We start from the raw sequence: 21,335 nt of genomic DNA on the forward strand, positions 1-21,335 counted from the left end.
ATTTTCCATTTCTTTTTCATTTTTCTTTGTTTTCTTCTCATTTGACACTATATAAATGATCCGAAAAAATTGTATTTATTAATTTTCAAAGCAATAAATTCGTAATATCAATAATAATTACATTGCTTGTTTTGTTGTTGTGTAATTGTTGTCGGTAACGCGCCACATAGTATAATATCGTTGCCAAAATAAGTTTTGAAATGGACAAGCTCGCACCGTAAGGCAGTACTCTTCTTCGAGAAGCCATAGCCTAGCTTCCCTTGCACGACAAGCGCACGTCTTCTATCCGAAGCTTACTTCCTCTATAAATACCAAGTGAGCCTTCCATACTTCACTCAACCTTGCCTTTACAAACTCGACAACCATGAATCCCTACTTAGAAAACAATTTTCTTGTGCGCTTGATGGAAGAAATGGAAGAGGAAGAAGAAGAGTTGCAGTTGGCGAGGCACATGGTCAATAGGAGGCGACGTGCACGCAATGAGCGTCGTCATGGTGGTTCGATTCCAGGGCGTGTTAGGATTCATCGTGATCACATGAGCGGCGATGCAAGAATCCGAGCGGACTACTTTGGAGCGAACCCGGTGTACACGGATGCTCAATTTCGTAGGAGGTATTTACAATTAACACATTCTTTTTACCATGTACAAAACTTCATGACCCCTATTATGACACATGAATTCTATGGTAGGTTCCGCATGCGTTGCCATGTCTTTGAGCGCCTTGTTGATGTTGTGCAACAAGTGGATCCTTATTTTATTCAGCGTCCAAATTGTGCGGGTGAGATTGGTCTTTCTGCTCTACAGAAAGTTGTTGCTGCTGTTCGAATCCTTGCTTACGGTATTCCAGCTGATGCCGTTGACGAATACGTACGTATTGGGGAATCTACTGCTCATGAGGCATTGAAACACTTTTGCACGGCCGTCCAAACCGCGTTTGCTCCGTATTATCTCCGTGCACCAAATGCAGAAGATATCGCACGCCTTCTCCAAGTTGGCGAGTCACGTGGGTTTCCTGGTATGCTTGGTAGTGTTGATTGCATGCATTGGGAGTGGCGTAACTGCCCAAGTTCATGGAAGGGGATGTTTACAGGGCGTGGTAAACATCCTACCATGATCTTGGAAGCTGTTGCGTCGTATGACCTGTGGATATGGCATGCATATTTTGGTCTGCCAGGTAGTTGCAACGACATAAATGTTCTTCACCGTTCAAACCTTTTCGAAAGGCATCTGAGCGGTGACACACCTCCGGTTTCATTCACTGTGAATGGTCACACGTACAATATGGGATATTACCTAGCAGACGGGATTTACCCTGACTGGCCCGCATTTGTCAAGACAATCCGTAACCCCTACGACGTTAGAACCCAACACTTTGCAACAATTCAAGAGTCTGCTCGAAAAGATATAGAACGAGCTTTCGGTGTACTCCAGAAGAGATGGGGTGTGGTCCGTGGACCTGCATACGGTTGGAGTCCTGAACACATTGGGGACATCATGAAAACATGCATAATATTGCACAACATGATAGTAGAAGACGAAGGTCCATTGTCTTTGAACACAACCTTTGAAAACATCGGAGTGCTGGAAGACACAACTCAAGGTTCAATGGAAGAGCGCAACGACTTCGTCAATGAAAGGTACAACCAACTGAAAGACCGCAACAAATATACTCAACTTCAGGTAGATCTGATACACCATCACTGGGCGCGACATGGATCCGGAGTTGCATAGGACACAATGCAACAAGTTCTGTCATGGCTGTTCTTATCTACTGTCGAACTCTCTTTGTTTACTTTACATTGTTGTACTGTCTGTGTTAGTGTCATGTCCATTTCTTATCAAGTGTGTGTACTGTGTGTCTTAGTGTCCAAGTGTCGTAGTGTCTCATGCTGCTGTTTCAATTCAATAACAAGGAGTACTACTGTCATGCAACCACATGTGTGTACAAATGGTAAACAAATACTGCACCAAGCTCACAGTTCATGAAACCAAATAGTTCAACACATATAGTAAAACATTTAGGTACAAACCATGACAAATTGTTCAAAACAATAACTTGAAAACAAATAGTTCAAAGACGACCTACCCTAATCTAGTACAAACCAGATTAGGGTCTCACGACAGCAAGCTCACAGTAACAAGTCCGAGTACGCCTCATTCATAAATGACAAACAAACATATTAAGTAAGGAACCTTCACTGGCCAGATGAAGTAGACCCAGTAACCCTTGCCAGTATCTCTTGTTGCTTGGCTTCATAGTACTGGCGGAGTAGAGGGTTACATTTGCTTAAATCCATGCTTAAGATCATTATCTCATCTTCCTTGTCCTCCTTTAGTTTCTGCCTTTCAAGCCTTAATTTCTCTAGGTTCAACTTCTTCTTCTCAAGGAGCAATTTCTGCCTCTCATTTCTGTTCATTGAATCCAACTTCTTTTCCTCAGTTGTAACAGTTGTTTTGTACACTGACAGGCGCTCCAAAGAAAGATCACCCATGTGTGTCATAAACTCAGAATCTGATGAAGATGTGTCCACAGATTTAGTCCTCTTTGCCTTTTCCTTCGAAGAATCTCGACCAAGGGGCCTCTTGGATGTGAAGCTTGAAGGTACAGATTCTTCTGCATCCAAATCGACAGTGTTAGAATGAGTGGGATTAGCATTGGCTTGCTGTTGTTGTTGACCCATGTGGTTGTCCATCCATTTTGGTTGGTCCTTAAGAATGGCCCAACAGTGTAAAAAGTGGAAAGGCTTCTTCTCAATTGCTGCAAACCTAGAAGCTGCCAGTGATGTCTGCCACATATAACAAATGGTTACAACAGGAACCTACTAACAAACCTCTAAATAGTGATGTGAAAATGTTACATGAAAGATGTACCTTGTCTGCGTCACTGAGTCCACTAGGATTCTGTCGGAGGACTGCCATCATGTATCCAGCAAAAGTGGAACACTGTGTTTTGATAGTATCCCATCTACTCATCAAAGATTTTGTGGACCTTTCTGGCAATGTTCCTCGTCTTGAGTTGTATGCTTGAGTAATTCTACTCCAAAATCCTTGACGTTTCTGGCCTGTGTTAATAATGGGATCGCAACTAACAGCAAGCCATGCATGGCATACCCTTGTGTCCTCTTCAGCAGTGAAGTTTGCTAGCTTAGTTCTTTGAGTTGGCTTTTTAGTAACAGCTGGTGTTCTTGAGCCCTCGGGTTGCCCATCAACTGGAAATTCAGAATATTGTGTTCCGATAGGCTGCTCGTCAATCTGGATAAGGAAGCTTCCATATTGAGACATCACCTGGTTCCAATCACTGCCCATTTTATGCAATACAGGCAGATCAAACATGATATAAATGAGCATGTAGTCATCATGTAACATGGTATAAAGTAAGGCAAACATAGTCCAACAAAACACAATAATTATTGTAGTAACTGAACCGGATTCAGTTTACATAGACCAGAACATTAAACTCCCCCAAAAGCATGATCATACCAACCGACAAGTACACCTGAACATAGACCTAAACTTGCTACAATACTTGTACTGAAGTTTAACCTAGAACACTAGTACGGATATGTGTCGTCGGTTGAGTAGTCACGACCATCGTCGTAGCCCACAAGGTCTTCATACTTAATTGGTGACTCTTCGTCTATCAGTAGCTCGTCTTCTGAACCATCTTGTATGAGAAGCTCCTCTACTGCTTCCTCTTGTTGTGGATGTTCTTTCACTTCACTCTTAGCCATATTTTCTACCTCCCACTGAGTTTGCACTGCTACGTCTTCAAGATCCTTGGCGAGGTCGTCAATCTCAACTAGTGCTCGGTTCAATTCGTCGACCAAAGGTGAGTTGAAAGGCTGGAAGGCTGATTTGACGACATCAACGATGTCACAACTACGCTTTTGAACAACTCTGAGCAGAGTAGCCAGTGCTTTACGGAGCTTTTCGTTCTCCGAATCCATGGCTACATCAAACACAGTGTTCAATTAGTTAACACCGACTACAAGTTACGTAGTTTATACAAACTACTCAATCGAAGGGATTCCAAACTATGAGTATAGAGTTAAAATTTGCAGATTAGGTTACCTGTTATAAATTGCATCTATGTGAACCTGTTATAAATTTGCAGATTAGGTTACCATGGTCGCATACAAAATTAATGTTGAGTAATTTGAATCTGGACAGAACCGAATCATAGGGGACGAACAACCCCCCCAAACCCGAAATGGATCCCGCAAATCCGGTCTAAATTGAAGCATCCGGACACAACAATAAGCCATTGATGCATGAAATTGAAGCGCATTATTTACAATGCTCAAGATCGTAAACCCTAAACATCCCACAAACCCTAATCCATACCACCGAATACGAACAATACAATACGGTAATGATTAAGTACTAAACAAAAAAGGATCTGTGTAGTTCGTACCTCGCTGTTCGCGGATCTGGCTCGGTGGACCGAATCGAAGACGAAGACGACGGCGGCGAGGACCTTCTCTTCCTTTTGCCGGCTGCCTTCGACGAAGTCGGCGGACGACGAAGCCTTTTGCCGATGGCGACTCTCCGGCGACGAACAGGGGGAAGCTGCCTTGGATCTTCGGTTGCGGGGGGTCGCGCGGCCTCGGTTCCAAGGGGTGCGAGCTCTACGCCGACAGACCCGCCTCCGCACGGCCGCTTCTCGCCCTCCTGCCTCGATGCCGGCGGCGAAGCGCGCCGGATCGAGGGCTCGGCCCCGGGAGATACAGTCGCCAGCGCGGGGTAGGAATGCGGGGAAGTTTCCTGGCGGCGGCTGGTGGACGAACAGCGCGGATAGCGCACTCCCGGAGCGCTCCACATTTAGAGTGCCTGCCACATCCTCTAAAATTTAAAGGACGGTATAGAGTCCCTTGCTGGAGTCGTAGGGGACCTGACAGTCCTCTATATTTAGAGGACAGGACCGTTTACAGGGTGCTGTTGGAGACAGCCTGAGGAGCAAAGTCCGTCCCCATGCTTCCATGATGAAGACCCTAGAAGAACGTCGCTCGGCCCCTCAGGATCATGCTAATCAGCGAAGATACCTGCAGGCGAGACATCTCGTGTTGATTTCTGATGAGGGACCACTTGTTCTCTACTTCTACCACGGGAGTGTGTCTGCCGAAGACAAAATCTTTGATTTCTTTGGAAGGAGGGTGAAAATCGCCTAGAGAGGAGTGAATAGGCGAAATCTGAAAATTATAAACTTTGAACACGCACTTCGCCCGGGGTTAGGATTAGAAACAAATAATAATGAATATGGAGTGCGGAAGATAGTTCTTCTTGCTATGATTTGCTCAAACAATGCGGATAATTTTGGGAGCTAACTCAAAAAGATTGTGAGCAAGAGAACTTTGAGAGAGAGGGGAGAGGGAAGAAACAAATCGAATGGTGATGATCAACACAAATGAACACGACGATTTGTTTCCCGATGTTCGGTTCCAATGAACCTACTCCCCGTTGAGGAGGCCACAAAGGTCGGATCTTTTTCAACCCTTTCCCTCTCTCAATCGATCACCTAGACCGGTTGAGTGCTTCTTCTTAATCTCACAGGTCACAAAGACCCCGCAAGGATCACCACATAATTAGGTGTCTCTTGCTAGCTTTACAAGTCACTTAGGAAGTTTAGGTAGAGATGAAGAAAGCACACCAAGCAACAAGAGCAGCAAATGAAACACAAATCCCACTCTCTCAAGTCACTAATCACTATTGATCACTTGTCTTAATTGTGGCACTTGAAGAGGATTGGAAGCTTTGAATGTGTCTTTGGAATGTATTCTTTGCTCTTGTATTGAATGTGGAGAGTGGAAAGCTTGGGTGTATTGAATGGTGGTGACCACAATTCTAGTCGTTGGCTGTGCTCTCTGTCGACGGGCACACCGGACAGTCTGGTGTGCACCGGACACTGCACTGTTCATTGACCGATGCATGCCACGTCAGCTGTCTGTTGGGGTTTGTAGCAGTAGACCGTTGGATCTGACGCTAGGTAGACTGTTCGGTGCACACCGGACAGTCCGGTGCCCTGACAGATTCTAACATTCTGACGGTTTTCGACCATGTGACAGTCCTGTAGCAGTCGATCGTTGCAAAGACGACCGTTGGCCGTGGGCTCACCGGATAGTCCGGTGTACACCGGACAGTCCGATGTACACCGGACAGTCCGGTGAATTTTAGCCGCGGAACTCTGAGTTTTCTCGAGAGCGTCCAGTTCATTGGGCGCTTCAGCCTGGGCACCGGACAGTCTGATGCACCTCAGGCTGGTGCAATCCTGATTTGCCCCATATTTGAATTGGCCCAAGGGCCATTTTTGTTATTGTATGTGAACTTTATGCACCTGAGAAAAGATCAACAAGGCAAACTAGTTAATACATCAGGTTTGTGATGGTCGTCAAACACCAAAATTTATTATAGGAAATGTTTGAGGCTATTTCCCTTTTAGAGGGCCCACTCTCGACCGGACATGAGTGGTCCCACCTGTCGGCCTCTACCGAGGGTACAAAGTTGGGTGTAATTAGAATAACAGGTCCATGTCCTATAATTACCTTGTTTTACATCATATTTCGGGAATGTATCAGGTAACTAGGGACACAAAGGTATTTACGACGCTAGTCCATAAATATTCTATAAATACCTCCGTCCTATAGCTGCACGAGACACACTTGACAAGATATTTTACACTCTCATCCATCCATTTGTCGCGTCACCTGTCACTTTTGTTTTTGAGTGCTTGGACTCACTGCTCTCATGATTTTTTTGTTCGATATATATATAGAATGGGTGGTTTAGCTTTATTTGTAAACATGTTTGGAACAGATATATGAAAACGGTTTGGTGATTAAATCTTTTATTTAGAAGATATAAATAAGAAACTTGAAGTGGTGCCTGAGCTTAGCTAATGCTCGTTGCGTTGAGCGTGTGCGGGCGCTCCCTGTAGCCTGGCCTGGAAAAAGGATGCAGATTTCGTTTATCTGGAGCTGTGTCCAGAGTCCTCTTTGCACAGTATGGGGCAGGCCATGGAAGCAATACAGGACCCAAACGTCTTAATTTGTACTCTCTTTGTTCTAATTTATAATTTATTTGACCTTTTTACTCTAAGTTTGACTTGATCGTATTATTAAAAAATTTATAATTATTGTTAATTTTTGTTGTGATATTGTTTAGCATATAATATATATTTTAAATGTGTATTTGAATTTTTTATTTTTCGCAAACAAAAATGAGTAGGACAAGCCGGCCGATTAAACGTGGCACAAAAAAGTCAAATAAATTATAATTTGGGAGAAAAAACATATGCTTAGTCTGAATAATTGGTTGCGCATCTTACATTTCTACTCATCAACCTTATACTTTGAAGAAATAGTCATAGGATATCAGGTTGTGGGTATCCATTGACATCTCATGCGAAAGTGAGCTGGCACGCCAGCGTGCGGAGACAACAGATAAGCTTCCAGTTCCAGGGCCATGGTGTGGCACCGCGAGCACGACCTGGGCGATGGTGTGGCACCGCGAGCACGACCTAGCTGCATGGGACAATGACGCATGATCACGATGGCAGCTCTGCAGCTCGCCAGCGTGGTGGCGGCAGCGGGTGGTGTCGCCCCCCGTTGCCTCATTACCAGCTCGCCCACGCACTCGTGTGGCTACGACAGCGGTGGCATGGAAGTTGAAAACGGCGGAAGATGATACTAAAATATGTGAAGCCCATGCATCATTGTGAGGGAGAGAGTAGAGGGCAGAGGGGTATTCTGAGTGATACTAAAATACAGTGATCTGCAAATCGCTCCAACTATATCTGTGAAGCCTACATAATGGTATTTGTCAGAGTACTAAAAATTATAATGGCCCATCTCTAAGTAGGTGAATATATAGTAATGATATTTTTAAAATCCAAACGCACCAATAAAAACACCCTAACATATTTGACAACAAATGATCACTTGACAAAAGAATGACACAATATGGGTACATGTGAACAATGATACAATACGACATTACGACTAGTAAGAGTATGCTACGGCTATGCGTTTGGTTTGCTAGATATCAGGAATCCGGTTTGTTGAATAAAAGGATATGACATTATCTCTTTCTGCTTTATCTATATAAATAGATCCGTTTGTACCAACCCTCTACATCATACCACTTAATAAATTTGTTTTAATGTAGTTTTTTTTCTCCTTCACGTTAGGGAATTTTTTCCACGTTAAACATTGTGTCTCATTTTTCCCACCCACAATCCTAATACGGCTGTTACACAAAATTTAATAAAATATGGTGAGGCTGGATATTCCAAAAAAACGAGAAATAAAATCAGCTATATTTGGTTCTCTAGTAGATTCTGATGCAACCGATTTTCGGTGTCCGATAGAACCAAATTAAACGCAACTGTAAAGTCTAGAATTTATCTCTAGTTCAGGTCCACCATTTTTCACTGTTGGAAACGACAGAAGCCAAGGCACACGTGTAGAGACAGCTTTGGACTACCGTCCTGCCAGGGAATTATTTCCCGCACGGATGGCTGCTCTATACAGAGACCTATCCACACTACACTTCTCGCGAGCGTGCACATGTCAGTGGTCAGGACATCAACCTGATGGCACACCGACCGCAAGACATGGAAAGAGAAATGGCTCTGTAGTAGGATTCGTGCTGTGACAGCGATTTCATTCAGAAGAAAAGTAGGGAAAAAAAAGAAGTATCTCAAAAAGGCCTAGCTAGACTAGACAAGACCTCACGTTTCAATCAAAAAAAAATAAAAGGACAAGACCTCACGTTGCACTTGCAAGAATCCACATGTAAGAACACCAAAAGCTAGAACACCACCGGCCGGCCCAGCCATGAGCTATCTTTTTCATGGCACAATGAAAGAAAAACGTTTTCAACAGGTCACACAAACCGTTGGATCCACATTTGATTTCTAATACGCATGGACGAGATCAGGAGAATTGATCTCTCAAATTGAAAATGAAGATAACTATGTATCTCATGGCCCCTTGTCGCCCAACCTCTTCAGTAGCGTCCCAATGTCATAGCAGAATCTCTCCGCAACGTCAGCATCCTTGTGTTCTTCGAAGTACTTATGGAACTTGTAGGTCCTGACCTGATCGAGCTTCCCTGCTTTTTTGGAGAGTTTGGTCATATTCACTACCAAGTTCATACAGTGCTCAGTTCATGGCCCGCTTGCCCATGTAGTGTGATCAAGAAACAACTCACATGTTTTAATGTCAAACTCTGCACATTTTTTCTTGACCTTCTCCCAAAAAGTTTCTGCTTCTTCGGTCACGCCAAGCTTCGGATGGCCGCGAATCATCGTATTTGTCAGCCTTATATCAAAGTTTCCATGGTTAGATTCCCACTCTATATAAGGGCTTTGTTAGCTCTTAATTCATGTGGATTGATTGAGATTAGATGGGTTTAAATTCTAAGCAAGTCAATATTCTTCTTAATTTTTTCCAATCTCATCCAATCCATGGGTAACAGAATTAACCGAAATTTCATGCGGTGAATATCATTGAGCTGTTTGTCAAGAGCGTGAAGCATGCTGAGGTCGCTTATGTTGGTTACCTTGGAGAATTTGGCCTTTATCACATCCCATAGACCCATACCCTATTGATCTTGTTCAAATTGCATAGTGAAGCATATAGGCTCATAAGGAAATCTACGGTTGCCTGCCATCATCAGCACTAATAAGGCCCTCAGGTTTCTTCAGAACAGCTTCTGCTTTTTCAACCTGTCCGGCATTTACATGGACATAGATACAACCAAGTGTGCTCCATACAGACCATACAGCAGTCACATTTTTTTCTACCATTTCTTTTAGAAGTTCTTCAATGTTATCTATCTTGTTCGATGTTGCATAGCTGATCACCAAAATACGTGAAAGGTCCTAAGTTGGTTAGATGGTCTGAATAGTATTCTTCAGGTTCTAGGTTTGACTCCAGTGAAAGCAAATTTTAGACTGTGGTAAAAAAAATCTCCTCATCTTTTAAATGTCAAAGCACAAGTCTAAGTCCCGATCTCGGTTGCGGTTGTTTCTCACATGTGCTATGGTGCCGCTATATATGAGTGGGGCAGAGGTTCGGTGATTTCCTCGACCTGCGTGAGAAGGTCTTCTTTTAATATAATGCTTGGGGGTTGTCCTACCCTACACAACAACATTGTACATCATTTTCGGCGGCTTCTGACACAGCCGCCGAAAATACGTTTATTTTTTGCGGCTACTGATACAGCCGTCGAAAATAACACCTTATTTTCGGCGGCCGCTGACACAGCCGCCGAAAATAAGGTTTTTAAAACCATCGGGCTCCTTCTCTATTCTCTTTGTTTCTTCTCCTTCTCGCTCGGTCACCGCCATCCACTCGCTCGGTCGCCGCCACGCCGTCGCCGCGCCGCCCGCCCCAGCCGCGCCCGCCGCAGCAGCAGCCACGCCCCCGCCGAGCCGCCGCGCCGCCCCGTGTAGCCACGCCCCCGCTGGCTCTGTCCCGTACGTCGTCTGTCGTCGCCCTCGGCTCCCGTCGACCGGCCGTGGTTGAGCCCTCGCTGCCACCACTCCGCCGTCGTCGCCGAGCTCTTCCTATCAATAGGTTTTTTTGCATATTTTATTCCATATTTTCGACGGTCGTTATTTAGTTGCCGCCGAAATTAGTATATATTTGTAATTGTGTTTGTTTGATTACTGTGTGTGATTAGTATTATTGTTTAGTTCGATTTCATTAATGTATTAGTGGTATATGTGATTTAGGGATTAGGGGCATATTGTATTTGTGGCATTAATTTCATATTAATATGTGGTACTATTATATTATCAGTTTTACAAGTACATTATATTAGTACGTAGAATATTTGCATTATTAGGGTATGTGGTATTTAGTTTGATTTGATTAATAGTATATCATTCTTTGTTTTATATATAAGTAATATATTGTTTAGTGGCAGCAAGGTTATGATGCCAAATTTTTTTTGGTCCTGCTAGCTTGATGTAGGTTTAGAACCTATCCTTGCCTATACATGTAGGACCGATACCCTTAACGAAGTTGAATAATGTTTTCACGATATAGTTCGGTTTAATAGTCTCAGGCATGGCTGAAGATCGTGCATGGATGTACAATGGCTGGAGTAGGAATGAACGTCATTCTGATGATTGGGTAGCCAAGACCAAAGGTTTTGTGGACCGCGTATTCTCCTTGTCATTAACCGGCACTGTCAGATGCCCTTATAGGCGACACGAAAACAATATATTTCTTAATAAAAAAAGAGTTAGTCTAGATCTTTGTCAGTTTGGATTTATGCCCGGATATGATGTGTGGGAACATCATGGTGAGGTAGTACCCAACCGGAATGTAGAAGAGGAGGAGAACAATGATTGGGCCGGCGATGATGCGATGCATGAGATGCTAGATTCGCTACGTCTAGAATTAAACCTAAGCTCCAAGGATCCTGCCACACCAGAGGTTTCCAGATTTTTTAAACTACTAAAAGACTCTGAAGAGCCGTTGCATGAACACACAGATGTGAGTATACTCGCTTTTGTGACTCGGCTCATGGCCATTAAGTCCAAGTATTTTTTTCTCGAACAATTGTTACAATGAGATTTTAAAGTTATTAGGAGATGTGCTCCCAAAGCCCAATAAGTTGCCTAAAGACATGTACCATTCAAAGACAATTATCAAGGGTCTCGGTGTGGATTATGAAAAGATTGATGCGTGCGAAAATAATTGTATGCTTTTCATGAAGGAGCATGCGGGAGAGAAAAAATGTCTGAAATGTGGACAATCTAGATTTGTGGAAGTTGTTAATGATGAGGGTGACAAGGTGATGACAGATGTTGCACATAAGCAGCTCCGTTACTTGTCACTAACTCCTCGAGTGAAATGGTTGTTTCTATCTAAAAACCGCTATGCACATGCGATGAGACAAAGAAGGTGTCCGTGATAACGATGACCTAATCGTGCACCCTTCAGATGGGGATGCTTGGAAGGCTCTCGACACGTTTGATCCAGACTTTGCAGCTGATCTGAGGAATGTTCGAATCGGCCTCACGACCGATGGCTTCACACCTTTTGGTCAATTGGCATCATCATACTCATGTTGGCCCGTCTTGGTTATTCCATACAACCTTCCACCTTCTCTTTGTCTGAAATATAAATTTATATTTCTTTGCTTAATCAATCCTGGCCCAAACTATCCTGGAATAAAACTCAATGTCATGTTAAAACCCTTGATTGAAGAGTTGAAGGAGCTTTGGAAAGGAGTTGAAACATACAATGTTTTTAAAAAACAGATATTCAAACTTCGAGTCGTGTATTTGTGGTCGGTGCATGACTTCATGGCGTATGCTATTTTTACCGGTTGGAGTACACATGGTAGATTGACATGTCCATATTGCGGTTCAGATACAGATTGCTTCCGTCTTGCTCATGGTGGAAAGATCACTTACTTCGATTATCATCGACGCTGGTTGCCCAGGAAACACCCCTTTAGGAGCGATAAGAAAAACTTTATAAAGAACATCGTGGTCACCAAAGGACCGCCTAAACGTCTTAAAGCAGCAGAAATATATGCTCAGCTGAACAACCTTGTCCTAAATGAAAAGGGGGACAAGTACGAAGGATTCGGAGTGGACCACAACTGGACACATATATGTGGTCTCTGGGAGCTCCCTTATATGTCGTCATTGGTTCTTGTGCACAACATTGATGTCATGCACCAAGAAAGTTGTCGGAGAGCAAATCTTCGGTTGGGTGGCAGAGTGCACCCGCCCTAAATACTAAGATGAGGAGGGGCCTAGGCGTTTTGCTTGTTAGCAGGGAAAACGGGAATAACGCAAGAACACACGAGGGTTTAGAGTGGTTCGGGCCGCCGGAGCGTAACACCCTACTCCACTGTGTGATGTATTGCTTGTGAGCTTGTATGAGCTTGTGAGTCTAAGATTGGATCTAAAGATTGAGCCTCCTTGTAACATCGCATGCCTCCCCTTTTATAGCTGAAGGGGGGCATGCACAAAGGTACTGAACCCCGACATGTGGGCTCAGGGACATAAAGAATATAGCACTTGGGGCCACAAATGCTTACTGCCGTGGCGATCTTCTTGTGTCCTGACGCCCGAGATCTGCGTATCCTCGGCGTGCAGGGAAAGCTTCTTGTAGAAGGAATGATGAGTACAGTGCGCTGCTCAGCACGAGCGCACTGTTCGCCAACAGACTGGTCAGGCGTGCCGTCTGCTGGATGACCCTGACGCCGTCTGCCATCGGATTGGACAGGACGCATTAAATGCTGAGAGGGCACGTCGCCCGTCAGTGTGGTGGCAGGCGGTGTGTCCTCTCTGCAATAAATGCAGAGGCTACACGGCTGTATGGGCCTTACGTCAGGCTCGACCCATTGGCTTATGTCACGGGCCACAAGCCACGCGGCAGCAGCGGGTCTCTGCCTGAGCGGGAAGCGTAGGGCAAGGCCTGGACACGTGCCGGCACCGGACCCTACTCATGCCAGGATCCTCCTCGTCCCCGGACCTTGCAAAGGCCCGGCCCTTACTCGGAAGGACCTAGGGCTTACCCGAGGTACCCGGCATGCCCTCTTGGGAGCTCCGGACTCGTACGTACAGGGGTCCGGTGTCCCTCTGCGGAGGTCCGGACCCATCGATGCACCCTGGGAAGTATTATCTTTCCTTGCCACGTGGTGCCCCTAGACCTGCCCATGTGGTGGGGTCGGGTGCCGCTCTCCGTGTGGCCTGGAGGTGTCGTACGGGTGTAGCGCCTTCATATTGTAGAAGAGGGTACCCCTGATTTAGGGTACCGACAGTGGCCCCCGAGCCCGCCTCAGAGGAGGATGCGAGTCTGCAGGTGGGGCCAGAGTCTGATTGGCGGTTGGCCTGCTGCTCCTGCGCGCATGTTGATGTAATTACTGTCGGCCCGCCTATGGTCATGCCGACTGCTACACCTATTCCCACGGCTGACTGGCCCGTGACCTTCGTACTTAATGTCACTGTTGGGCCATGCGTGGGGTGCCTCGAGTCGTTGCACTGGTTCTGAAAAACATATCTTTTCAGACTTTCGCGACGGCCCCGAGAAGACGTGGCATTAGCGCAAGCGGCGGTGCGATGTTTCCGCACCCGGTAACCGGCGCGCCGGTTGCATGACATGTGGGCCTGGGCCCCTGGGTTGGACCGCCGGTTGCAGCGAAGCTGAGGGGGTGCACAACCGCGTGGTGGTTGTAAGCTTCTTGCGTGGCGGGTCGCCTTTTTGACCGCTGGTTACGGTGAAGATGAAGGGGCGCTTAACCGTGGGGCGGTTGCATGCCCCTTGTGCGGCGGTTCGCCTTCCTGACCGCTGGTTGCCCCGAAAATGGAGGGGCGCATAACCGCGGGGTAGTTGCACGCTCCTTCTTCGGGTCAGTCTGTATGACATGTGGGGCCTAGCCCCCGTGTCATAAGGTGGGAACCTTGGTGCACGTCGGGGGAGACTTCGCCCGTGACGCTTCGGGGGCGCGAGTGGGGAGATCTGCCTTTAAAAAGGGGTCGATCTCCCGGGCAGTAGACATGCCTCGCTCCTCTTGCGACCATCGCGCCCTTCCGCCTTCCGGGCCTCCAGATGGGGTGCGCCGGTGTTCTCTGGAGGGATCCGCGTCAAGGCCATCCCTTCCGGTGACCTCACCGCCGGAGAGCTCGCGCTCGTGGTGGTGCCGTCGATCTTGTCTTCTTCTTGCTGCTGTTGGAGGAGCGCACCCCCGTGGGGGTTGGCGCTCTTCCACCATTATTCGGCTTCAAGGATTTTCATCATGCAGCCCAATCGCAACCTCCGGCCGGTGGTCATCCACAAGGATGACTACCAGCCTTGTGGTGGAGAGAAGCGAGCCAGGCTGCGGCCTCCCCCTGCCCTCAGCTTCAAGGATGTTCATCATCCGTGTTGGGGAGGAGGGCGAGCCGAGTTGGCGCTCCGCCTTCCACGTGGGCTGGCGGCCCGCTTCTTCCTCCAGCATTTGGGGGAGAAGGGCGTTCGCTAGCCTTACGAAGGAGGTGAACTTCAGCTACACAGGGTCGACCATGTGAGGCGTCGTCAGCTACCGTGTGCCTGGCTCCTCGGCCTGGGTGGCTTTGGTGCCGCCTCCGGCGCTGCCTCCTGTCGCTTGGACAGGGCGTGGCTATCCGTCCACCGCACGGGCAACGGTTGCGCCGTGCGCAGGTCAGCCACATCCACGGCTTCTCCCGCGCCGCCGGCTGCACCGGGGGGTCGTACAAGACATCGTACGCCGCGGGGCGGCGACGGCATTCTTGGATGGTCTTGTCCTCACTCCCGCAGTGAGGACGGGAGCGAGGACCTCTTCGCGCGTGCTGGGGCAGCCGCTGCCCATCGGTGCAGAGGTGGTCGCTGCCGCTGGTGGGGCTGAGGTGGTCGTCGCCACTGGTGAGGCTGCCCACTACAGAGGTGGTTGCCTCCGCTAGCGAGACCGTTAGTGCCACTTGCTGCCGGACCTCCGGCTCTTTGGCTTTAATGGCCTCGTTGTCGCCTCTCGTAGGAAGACGGGGGCGAGGACCTTTCCGCAGCGGCGTACATGCTCAGGTGATCGCCGCTGCTGGCGAGTCTTCGGTGCAGAGGTGGTCGTCGTCGTCGGTGCTGATGTGGTCGCCTCCGCTGGCGAGCCGCTCGGAGCTAGCTATCTCGTGGCCCTACTGGTGTGGAGGTAGTTCATACCTGCAGAGTAGAGATGGAACTAGGGCTCCACTTGAAAACAGATGTAATACTTTCGCTTTTTGTAAGGTACTCAAGAGTACTATTTATTAAGCGGTATTAGCACTTATCTATTTTCAACTTGTTTCTGCTGTGTGCGATTTTGTTGACTCCTCTCTGGTACCTGCACCCCCCCCGCTTGGGATGCAGGCTTGTTGTGTTGAGGCTGGATACCAGCGTATCTGAAAAGGTTGTTAACAACTCTCGGGAGGCAAATCACTGGGAACTGGATCTGTACATAGCTTCAGCTAGGGAGCGTTAGTAGTACACCAATAGGGTTCCCTGTCTGACATTTGCCATCCTTTGATACATGCTCGGGACTCGCAGGTTTCAGTCCGGGTGGCCAAGTTGCGTGTTCGGACCCCCTTGGGTCGCGGTTCTAGGTACTAGGACACTTGTCGCAGGGCAGTGGAGCATGCAGGCCCATGGTACGGGACCAGGCTAAGCGGCTGCACGGGCTCCGGACTGCCCCAGGAGACTAATGTCCATTCCCTAGCTCCGGTCCCGAGGTTGTCGGACCCACAGGACTTATAGCCCCAAATACTAAGTACCCGTCATGGAGTGGTGGAGCGTGCAGGCCCATGGTACGGGACCAGGCTGAGCGGCTACACGGGCTCCGGACCACCCCATGGAACGAGATCCCGTTCTCTAGGGCCGGCTCCCAGGCTATCGGACCTCCCAACTTTCGTATCGGGGGCCCTAGACTGCAAGCCTAGCTGTTCAATTCGGATGTCGTAACGTCAGGACAGATAGGAACCACACGGGTGGGTTAGATAAAAGGTATTATCTGAAAAACTGCAAGGCAAGACTATGGAGCAGCGAGGTGGATCTATCATAGGGGCACAAATGAGGGGGTAGTTTCTCTTTATAACTCATCATGCATGTGTGCAGACTAATAGGCTTGGTTTATGGGGACAGACCCCACTAGATTGTCGTACACATATGAGCTACCTAGTTACAAAAGGGAAACAGATTCGACCCCCCTAGACTTGTCCTATGGATAGAACTTACAGAGATGTTTCGGCATCGGGGTAAGGCGCTCCTTCAGTCGTAGCTAGATGGTTACCCCTGGGTCGGTGTATTCCCGTTACCTTGAAGGGTCCTTCCCTGCTGGGGGAGAGTTGTGGAGCCCTTCTTAGATTGGTGCTTGCCGTAGGGCTAGGTCCCGACCCTGGGTCCCCATCTGCATTTGACACGGGAGCCCTTGCCTTTGACTGTGGTCACTCCTGCATGTACCTGTCTGCGGCCCGGACTCGTGGGGAATCTAGAAGGGTTTCCGGAGGAAGGCATGCTTCAGCTCCGTAGACCGGGGAGCACGGGGTCCCCCTGGGGTCCGTCTAGTTGTCTTCACCAGAGTAGGAGCCTCCGGCGAAGACATCCTTAAGGTCCCCCTCGGGCGACTGATACCCGAGGTCCCGCTCAGCTGCGGCCACCTTGCAGTCGTCGACCTTTTCTTTGCTAGGTCGGCGGCGAGGTGGAGAGCCGTCTTTGGAAGACTGCTCACGCCACTCACTGACACGTTTCGCGAGGTCAATGATCTCGCGGCACTCCGCGGCGCTGTGGCGACCATTGGGGTGCATAGGGCATGAGCCGTTGTTACCCCTCTGCGGCCGTGGGCGTTTGTTGCGGTCGCCCTGGCCTCCGGTCGCGACTGCGACCACTAGAGCGGTGGACCGTGGCTTCTGGTAGTCGCGGTCCTTCTTCTTTTTCTTCCGGGGGACGGTACCCGAGCCACCCGACTGGGCAGCTCTGGTTTGTGGGGCTGAGTGCCATGCCCGGCCCTCGGCGGCTCTGGCGCATTTATCGGCCAGAGCGAAGAGCGTGGGGACAGTTTCCACGTCATGTGTGGCCAACTTTTCCAACATTTTTTCATCACGTACTCCCTGTCGGAAGGTCGTGATGATGGAAGCATCAGAAATACGAGGTATAGTACCTCGCACCTTGGTGAAGCGGGAGATGAATTTCCGGAGGGTCTCCCCGGGCTCGTGCCTCACCGCATGGAGGTGGGCCTCCACACCGTGCTGCTGGTAAGCACTGGCGAAGTTTGTAACGAACCGCTCGTAGAGCTCCTCCCAGGAGTAGACTGACCCCGGGGTAAGGTTCATGAGCTAGGTCCGGGCAGGTCCAGTCAAGGCTACATGGAAATATGTCGCCATTACAGCGGTGTTTCCACCTGCTGCCCTCGCATTTCCAAACGTACTCCATTACTTTTTGTCCCATTAGGCAAACCACCTATGTTTGATGGTGAAGATTATAATATGTGGAGTGACAAAATGAGGCATCATCTAACCTCACTCCACACTAGCATTTGGGATGTTGTTGAGATTGGAGTACAAGTACCATCACCGGGGGATGAAGACTATGATTCGGACGAGGTCGCCCAAATCCGACACTTCAACTCCTAAGCCACCACTATACTCCTCGCCTCTCTAAGTCGAGAGGAGTATAACAAGGTGCAAGGATTAAAGAGCGCCAAGGAGATTTGGGACGTGCTCAAGACCGCACACGAAGGAGACGAGGTGACCAAGATCACCAAGCGGGAGACGATCGAGGGGGAGCTCGGTCGCTTCCGGCTTCGCCAAGGGGAGGAGCCACAAGAAATGTACAACCGGCTCAAGACCTTGGTGAACCAAGTGCGCAACCTCGGGAGTAAAAAATGGGATGACCATGAAATGGTCAAAGTTATTCTTAGATCACTCGTTTTTCTTAACCCTACGCAAGTTCAATTAATACGTGGTGATCCTAGATATACACTAATGTCTCCCGAGGAAGTAATAGAGAAATTTGTGAGCTTTGAGTTGATGATCAAAAGATCAAATAAAATCATCGAGCACGATGGCCCCTCCACGCCCGAAGCACAACCGGTCACATTCAAGGCGACGGGGGAGGAGAAGGAAGAGTCTACATCAAGTAGACTCCCTATTGACGCCTCCAAGCTCGACAACGAGGAAATGGCGATCATCATCAATAGCTTCCGCCAAATCCTCAAGCAAAGGAGAGGGAAGGACCACAAGTCCCGCTCCAAGAAAGTGTGCTACAAGTGTGGTAAGCCCGGTCACTTTATTGCAAAATGTCCATTATCAAGTGAGAGTGACAGGGATAACGACAAGAAGGGCAAGAGGAGACAAAAGAAGAGGTACCACAAGATGAGGGGCGGCGATGCCCACGTGTGCCGCGAATGGGACTCCGACAAGAGCTCCACCGACTCCTCCTCCGACGAGGACGCCGCCAACATCGCCGTCACCAAGGGCCTCCTCTTCCCCAACATCGGCCACAAGTGCCTCATGGCAAAAGACGGCAAAAGGAAGAAGGTAAAGTCAAAATCCTCCACTAAATATGAAACCACTAGTGATGAGGATAACTCTTGTAATGAGGAGGATAATTTACGTACCCTTTTTGCCAACCTAAACATGCAACAAATAGAAAAGTTAAATGAATTAATTAGTGCTATTCATGAGAAGGATGAACTCTTGGACTCCCAAGAGGACTTCCTAATTAAGGAAAACAAGAAGCATGTTAAGGTCAAAAATGCTTACGCTCTAGAAGTAGAAAAATGTGAAAAACTATCTAGTGAGCTAAGCACTTGCCATGACATTATTGCCAACCTTAGAAATGAGAATGCTAGATTAATTCCTAAGGTTGATTCAAATGTTTGTGATGATTCAAATTCCAATCTTAGAGATGATAATGTTAGTTTACTTGCTAAGATTGAAGAATTGAATGCTTCTCTTGCTAGCCTTAGAAATAAAAATGAAAATTTAATTGCTAAGGCTAAGGATTTAGATGTTTGCAATGCTTCCATTTCCAATCTTAGAAGTGAAAATGATATTTTACATGCTAAGATTGTTGAACTAAAATCTTGCAAACCCTCTACATCTACCATTGAGCATGTTTCTATTTGCACTAGATGTAGAGATATTAATGTTGATGCTATTCATGATCACCTAGCCTTAATTAAGAAACAAAATGATCACATAGCTCAACTTAATGCCAAAATTAATGAGCATGACTTAGAAAATGAAAAATTTAAATTTGCTAGAAGCATGCTCTATAGTGGGAGACGCCCTGGCATCAAGGATGGCATTGGCTTCCAAAAGGGAGACAATGTCAAACTTAATGCCCCTCCTAAAAGATTGTCTAATTTATTTAAGGGCAAGGCTCTCATGGCTCAGGATAACGAGGGTTACATTTTGTACCCTGTCGGTTATCCCGAGCACAAAATTAGGAGAATTCACTCTAGGAAGTCTCACTCTGGCCCTAATCATGCTTTTTTGTATAAGGGTGAGACATCTAGCTCTAGGCAATCAACCCATGCAAAATTGCCTAAGAATAAAACTCCTATTACATCAAATGATTCTAACATTTCATTTAAGACTTTTGATGCATCCTATGTTTTAACTAACAAATCCGGCAAGGTAGTTGTCAAGTATGTTGGGGGCAAGCACAAGGGGTCAAGGACTTGTGTTTGGGTACCCAAAGTTCTTGTATCTAATTCAAAGGACCCAAAACCGTTTGGGTACCTAGAATCAAGAACTAAATTTGTTTTGTAGGTTTATGCATCCGGGGGCTCAAGTTGGATCATCGACAGCGGGTACACAAACCACATGATAGGGGAGAAGAAGATGTTCTCCTCCTATGAGAAAAACCAAGATCCCCAAAGAGCTATCACATTTGGGGATGGAAATCAAGGTTTGGTCAAAGGCTTGGGTAAAATTGCTATATCTCCTGATCACTCCATTTCCAATATTTTTCTTGTAGATTCTTTATATTACAACTTGCTTTCAGTTTCACAATTGTGTAAAATGGGCTACAACTGTCTTTTTACAGATATAGGTGTTACTGTCTTTAGAAGAAGTGATGATTCAATAGCATTTAAGGGAGTGTTAGAGGGTCATCTATACTTAGTAGATTTTGATAGAGCTGAACTCGACACTTGCTTAATTGCTAAGACTAACATGGGCTGGCTCTGGCATCGTCGACTAGCACATGTTGGAATGAAGAATCTTCACAAGCTTCTATAAGGAGAACACATTTTGGGACTAACAAATGTTTTATTTTGAGAAAGACAGGGTTTGTAGCGCATGTCAGGCAGGGAAGCAAGTTGGTGTTCATCATCCACACAAGAACATTATGACGAGTGACAGGCCACTCGAGCTCCTACACATGGACCTATTCGGCCCGATAGCTTACATAAGCATCGGCGGGAGTAAGTACTGTCTAGTTATTGTGGATGATTATTCTCGCTTCACTTGGGTGTTCTTTTTGCAGGAAAAATCTCATATCCAAGAAACCTTAAAGGGATTCTTGAGACAGGCTCAAAATGAGTTCGGCTTGAGGATCAAGAAAATAAGAAGTGACAACGGGACGGAGTTCAAGAACTCACAAATTGAAGGCTTCCTTGAGGAGGAGGGCATCAAGCATGAGTTCTCTTCTCCCTACACGCCACAACAAAACGGTGTAGTGGAGAGGAAGAATCGAACTCTACTAGACATGGCAAGAACCATGCTTGATGAGTACAAGACTTCGGATCGGTTTTGGGCCGAGGCGGTCAACACCGCTTGCTACGCCATCAACCGGTTGTATCTACACCGAATCCTCAAGAAGACATCGTATGGACT

The 21,335-nt window shown here is 47.2% G+C and overlaps 3 protein-coding genes and 1 pseudogene across 3 annotated transcripts; 1 reads left to right on the top strand and 3 right to left on the bottom strand.

Annotated features, from left to right (window-relative positions):
• Positions 1-334: 334 nt before the first annotated feature.
• LOC103651941 (protein ALP1-like) lies at positions 335-1,933 on the top strand. Its single transcript, XM_008677606.4, has 2 exons — positions 335-612; positions 691-1,933. The coding sequence occupies exons 1-2, from the start codon at positions 365-367 to the stop codon at positions 1,730-1,732; spliced, it is 1,290 nt and encodes a 429-aa protein (XP_008675828.3). The 5' UTR covers positions 335-364; the 3' UTR covers positions 1,733-1,933.
• Positions 1,934-2,146: 213 nt separating this feature from the next.
• LOC118476662 (uncharacterized) lies at positions 2,147-3,227 on the bottom strand. The gene is made up of 2 exons (XM_035966216.1): positions 2,873-3,227; positions 2,147-2,787 (listed from the first exon to the last, which is right to left on the bottom strand). Exons 1-2 carry the CDS (start codon positions 2,972-2,974, stop codon positions 2,197-2,199), a joined length of 693 nt encoding a protein of 230 aa, XP_035822109.1. The 5' UTR covers positions 2,975-3,227; the 3' UTR covers positions 2,147-2,196.
• A 182-nt stretch (positions 3,228-3,409) lies between these two features.
• LOC103650097 (uncharacterized) lies at positions 3,410-4,428 on the bottom strand. The gene is made up of 2 exons (XM_008675756.2): positions 4,416-4,428; positions 3,410-3,950 (listed from the first exon to the last, which is right to left on the bottom strand). Exon 2 carries the CDS (start codon positions 3,946-3,948, stop codon positions 3,553-3,555), a length of 396 nt encoding a protein of 131 aa, XP_008673978.1. The 5' UTR covers positions 3,949-3,950; positions 4,416-4,428; the 3' UTR covers positions 3,410-3,552.
• Positions 4,429-8,782: 4,354 nt separating this feature from the next.
• Positions 8,783-21,335, bottom strand: part of LOC103650098 (pentatricopeptide repeat-containing protein At4g01990, mitochondrial-like) — a 50,013-nt pseudogene continuing 37,460 nt past the window's right edge.

The sequence above is a fragment of the Zea mays genome, chromosome 3 (genome assembly GCF_902167145.1).
Source record: "Zea mays cultivar B73 chromosome 3, Zm-B73-REFERENCE-NAM-5.0, whole genome shotgun sequence".
Lineage (NCBI taxonomy): Eukaryota > Viridiplantae > Streptophyta > Magnoliopsida > Poales > Poaceae > Zea > Zea mays.

Bases quoted from the DNA above. Each gene is read 5' to 3' on its own strand.
- LOC103651941 (XM_008677606.4), top strand. From the start codon at position 365: ATGAATCCCTACTTAGAAAACAATTTTCTTGTGCGCTTGATGGAAGAA. The intron at 613-690 runs GTATTTACAATT...ATTCTATGGTAG, and splicing joins GATGCTCAATTTCGTAGGAG to GTTCCGCATGCGTTGCCATG.
- LOC118476662 (XM_035966216.1), bottom strand. From the start codon at position 2,974: ATGAGTAGATGGGATACTATCAAAACACAGTGTTCCACTTTTGCTGGA. The intron at 2,788-2,872 runs GTACATCTTTCA...TATATGTGGCAG, and splicing joins GACTCAGTGACGCAGACAAG to ACATCACTGGCAGCTTCTAG.
- LOC103650097 (XM_008675756.2), bottom strand. From the start codon at position 3,948: ATGGATTCGGAGAACGAAAAGCTCCGTAAAGCACTGGCTACTCTGCTC.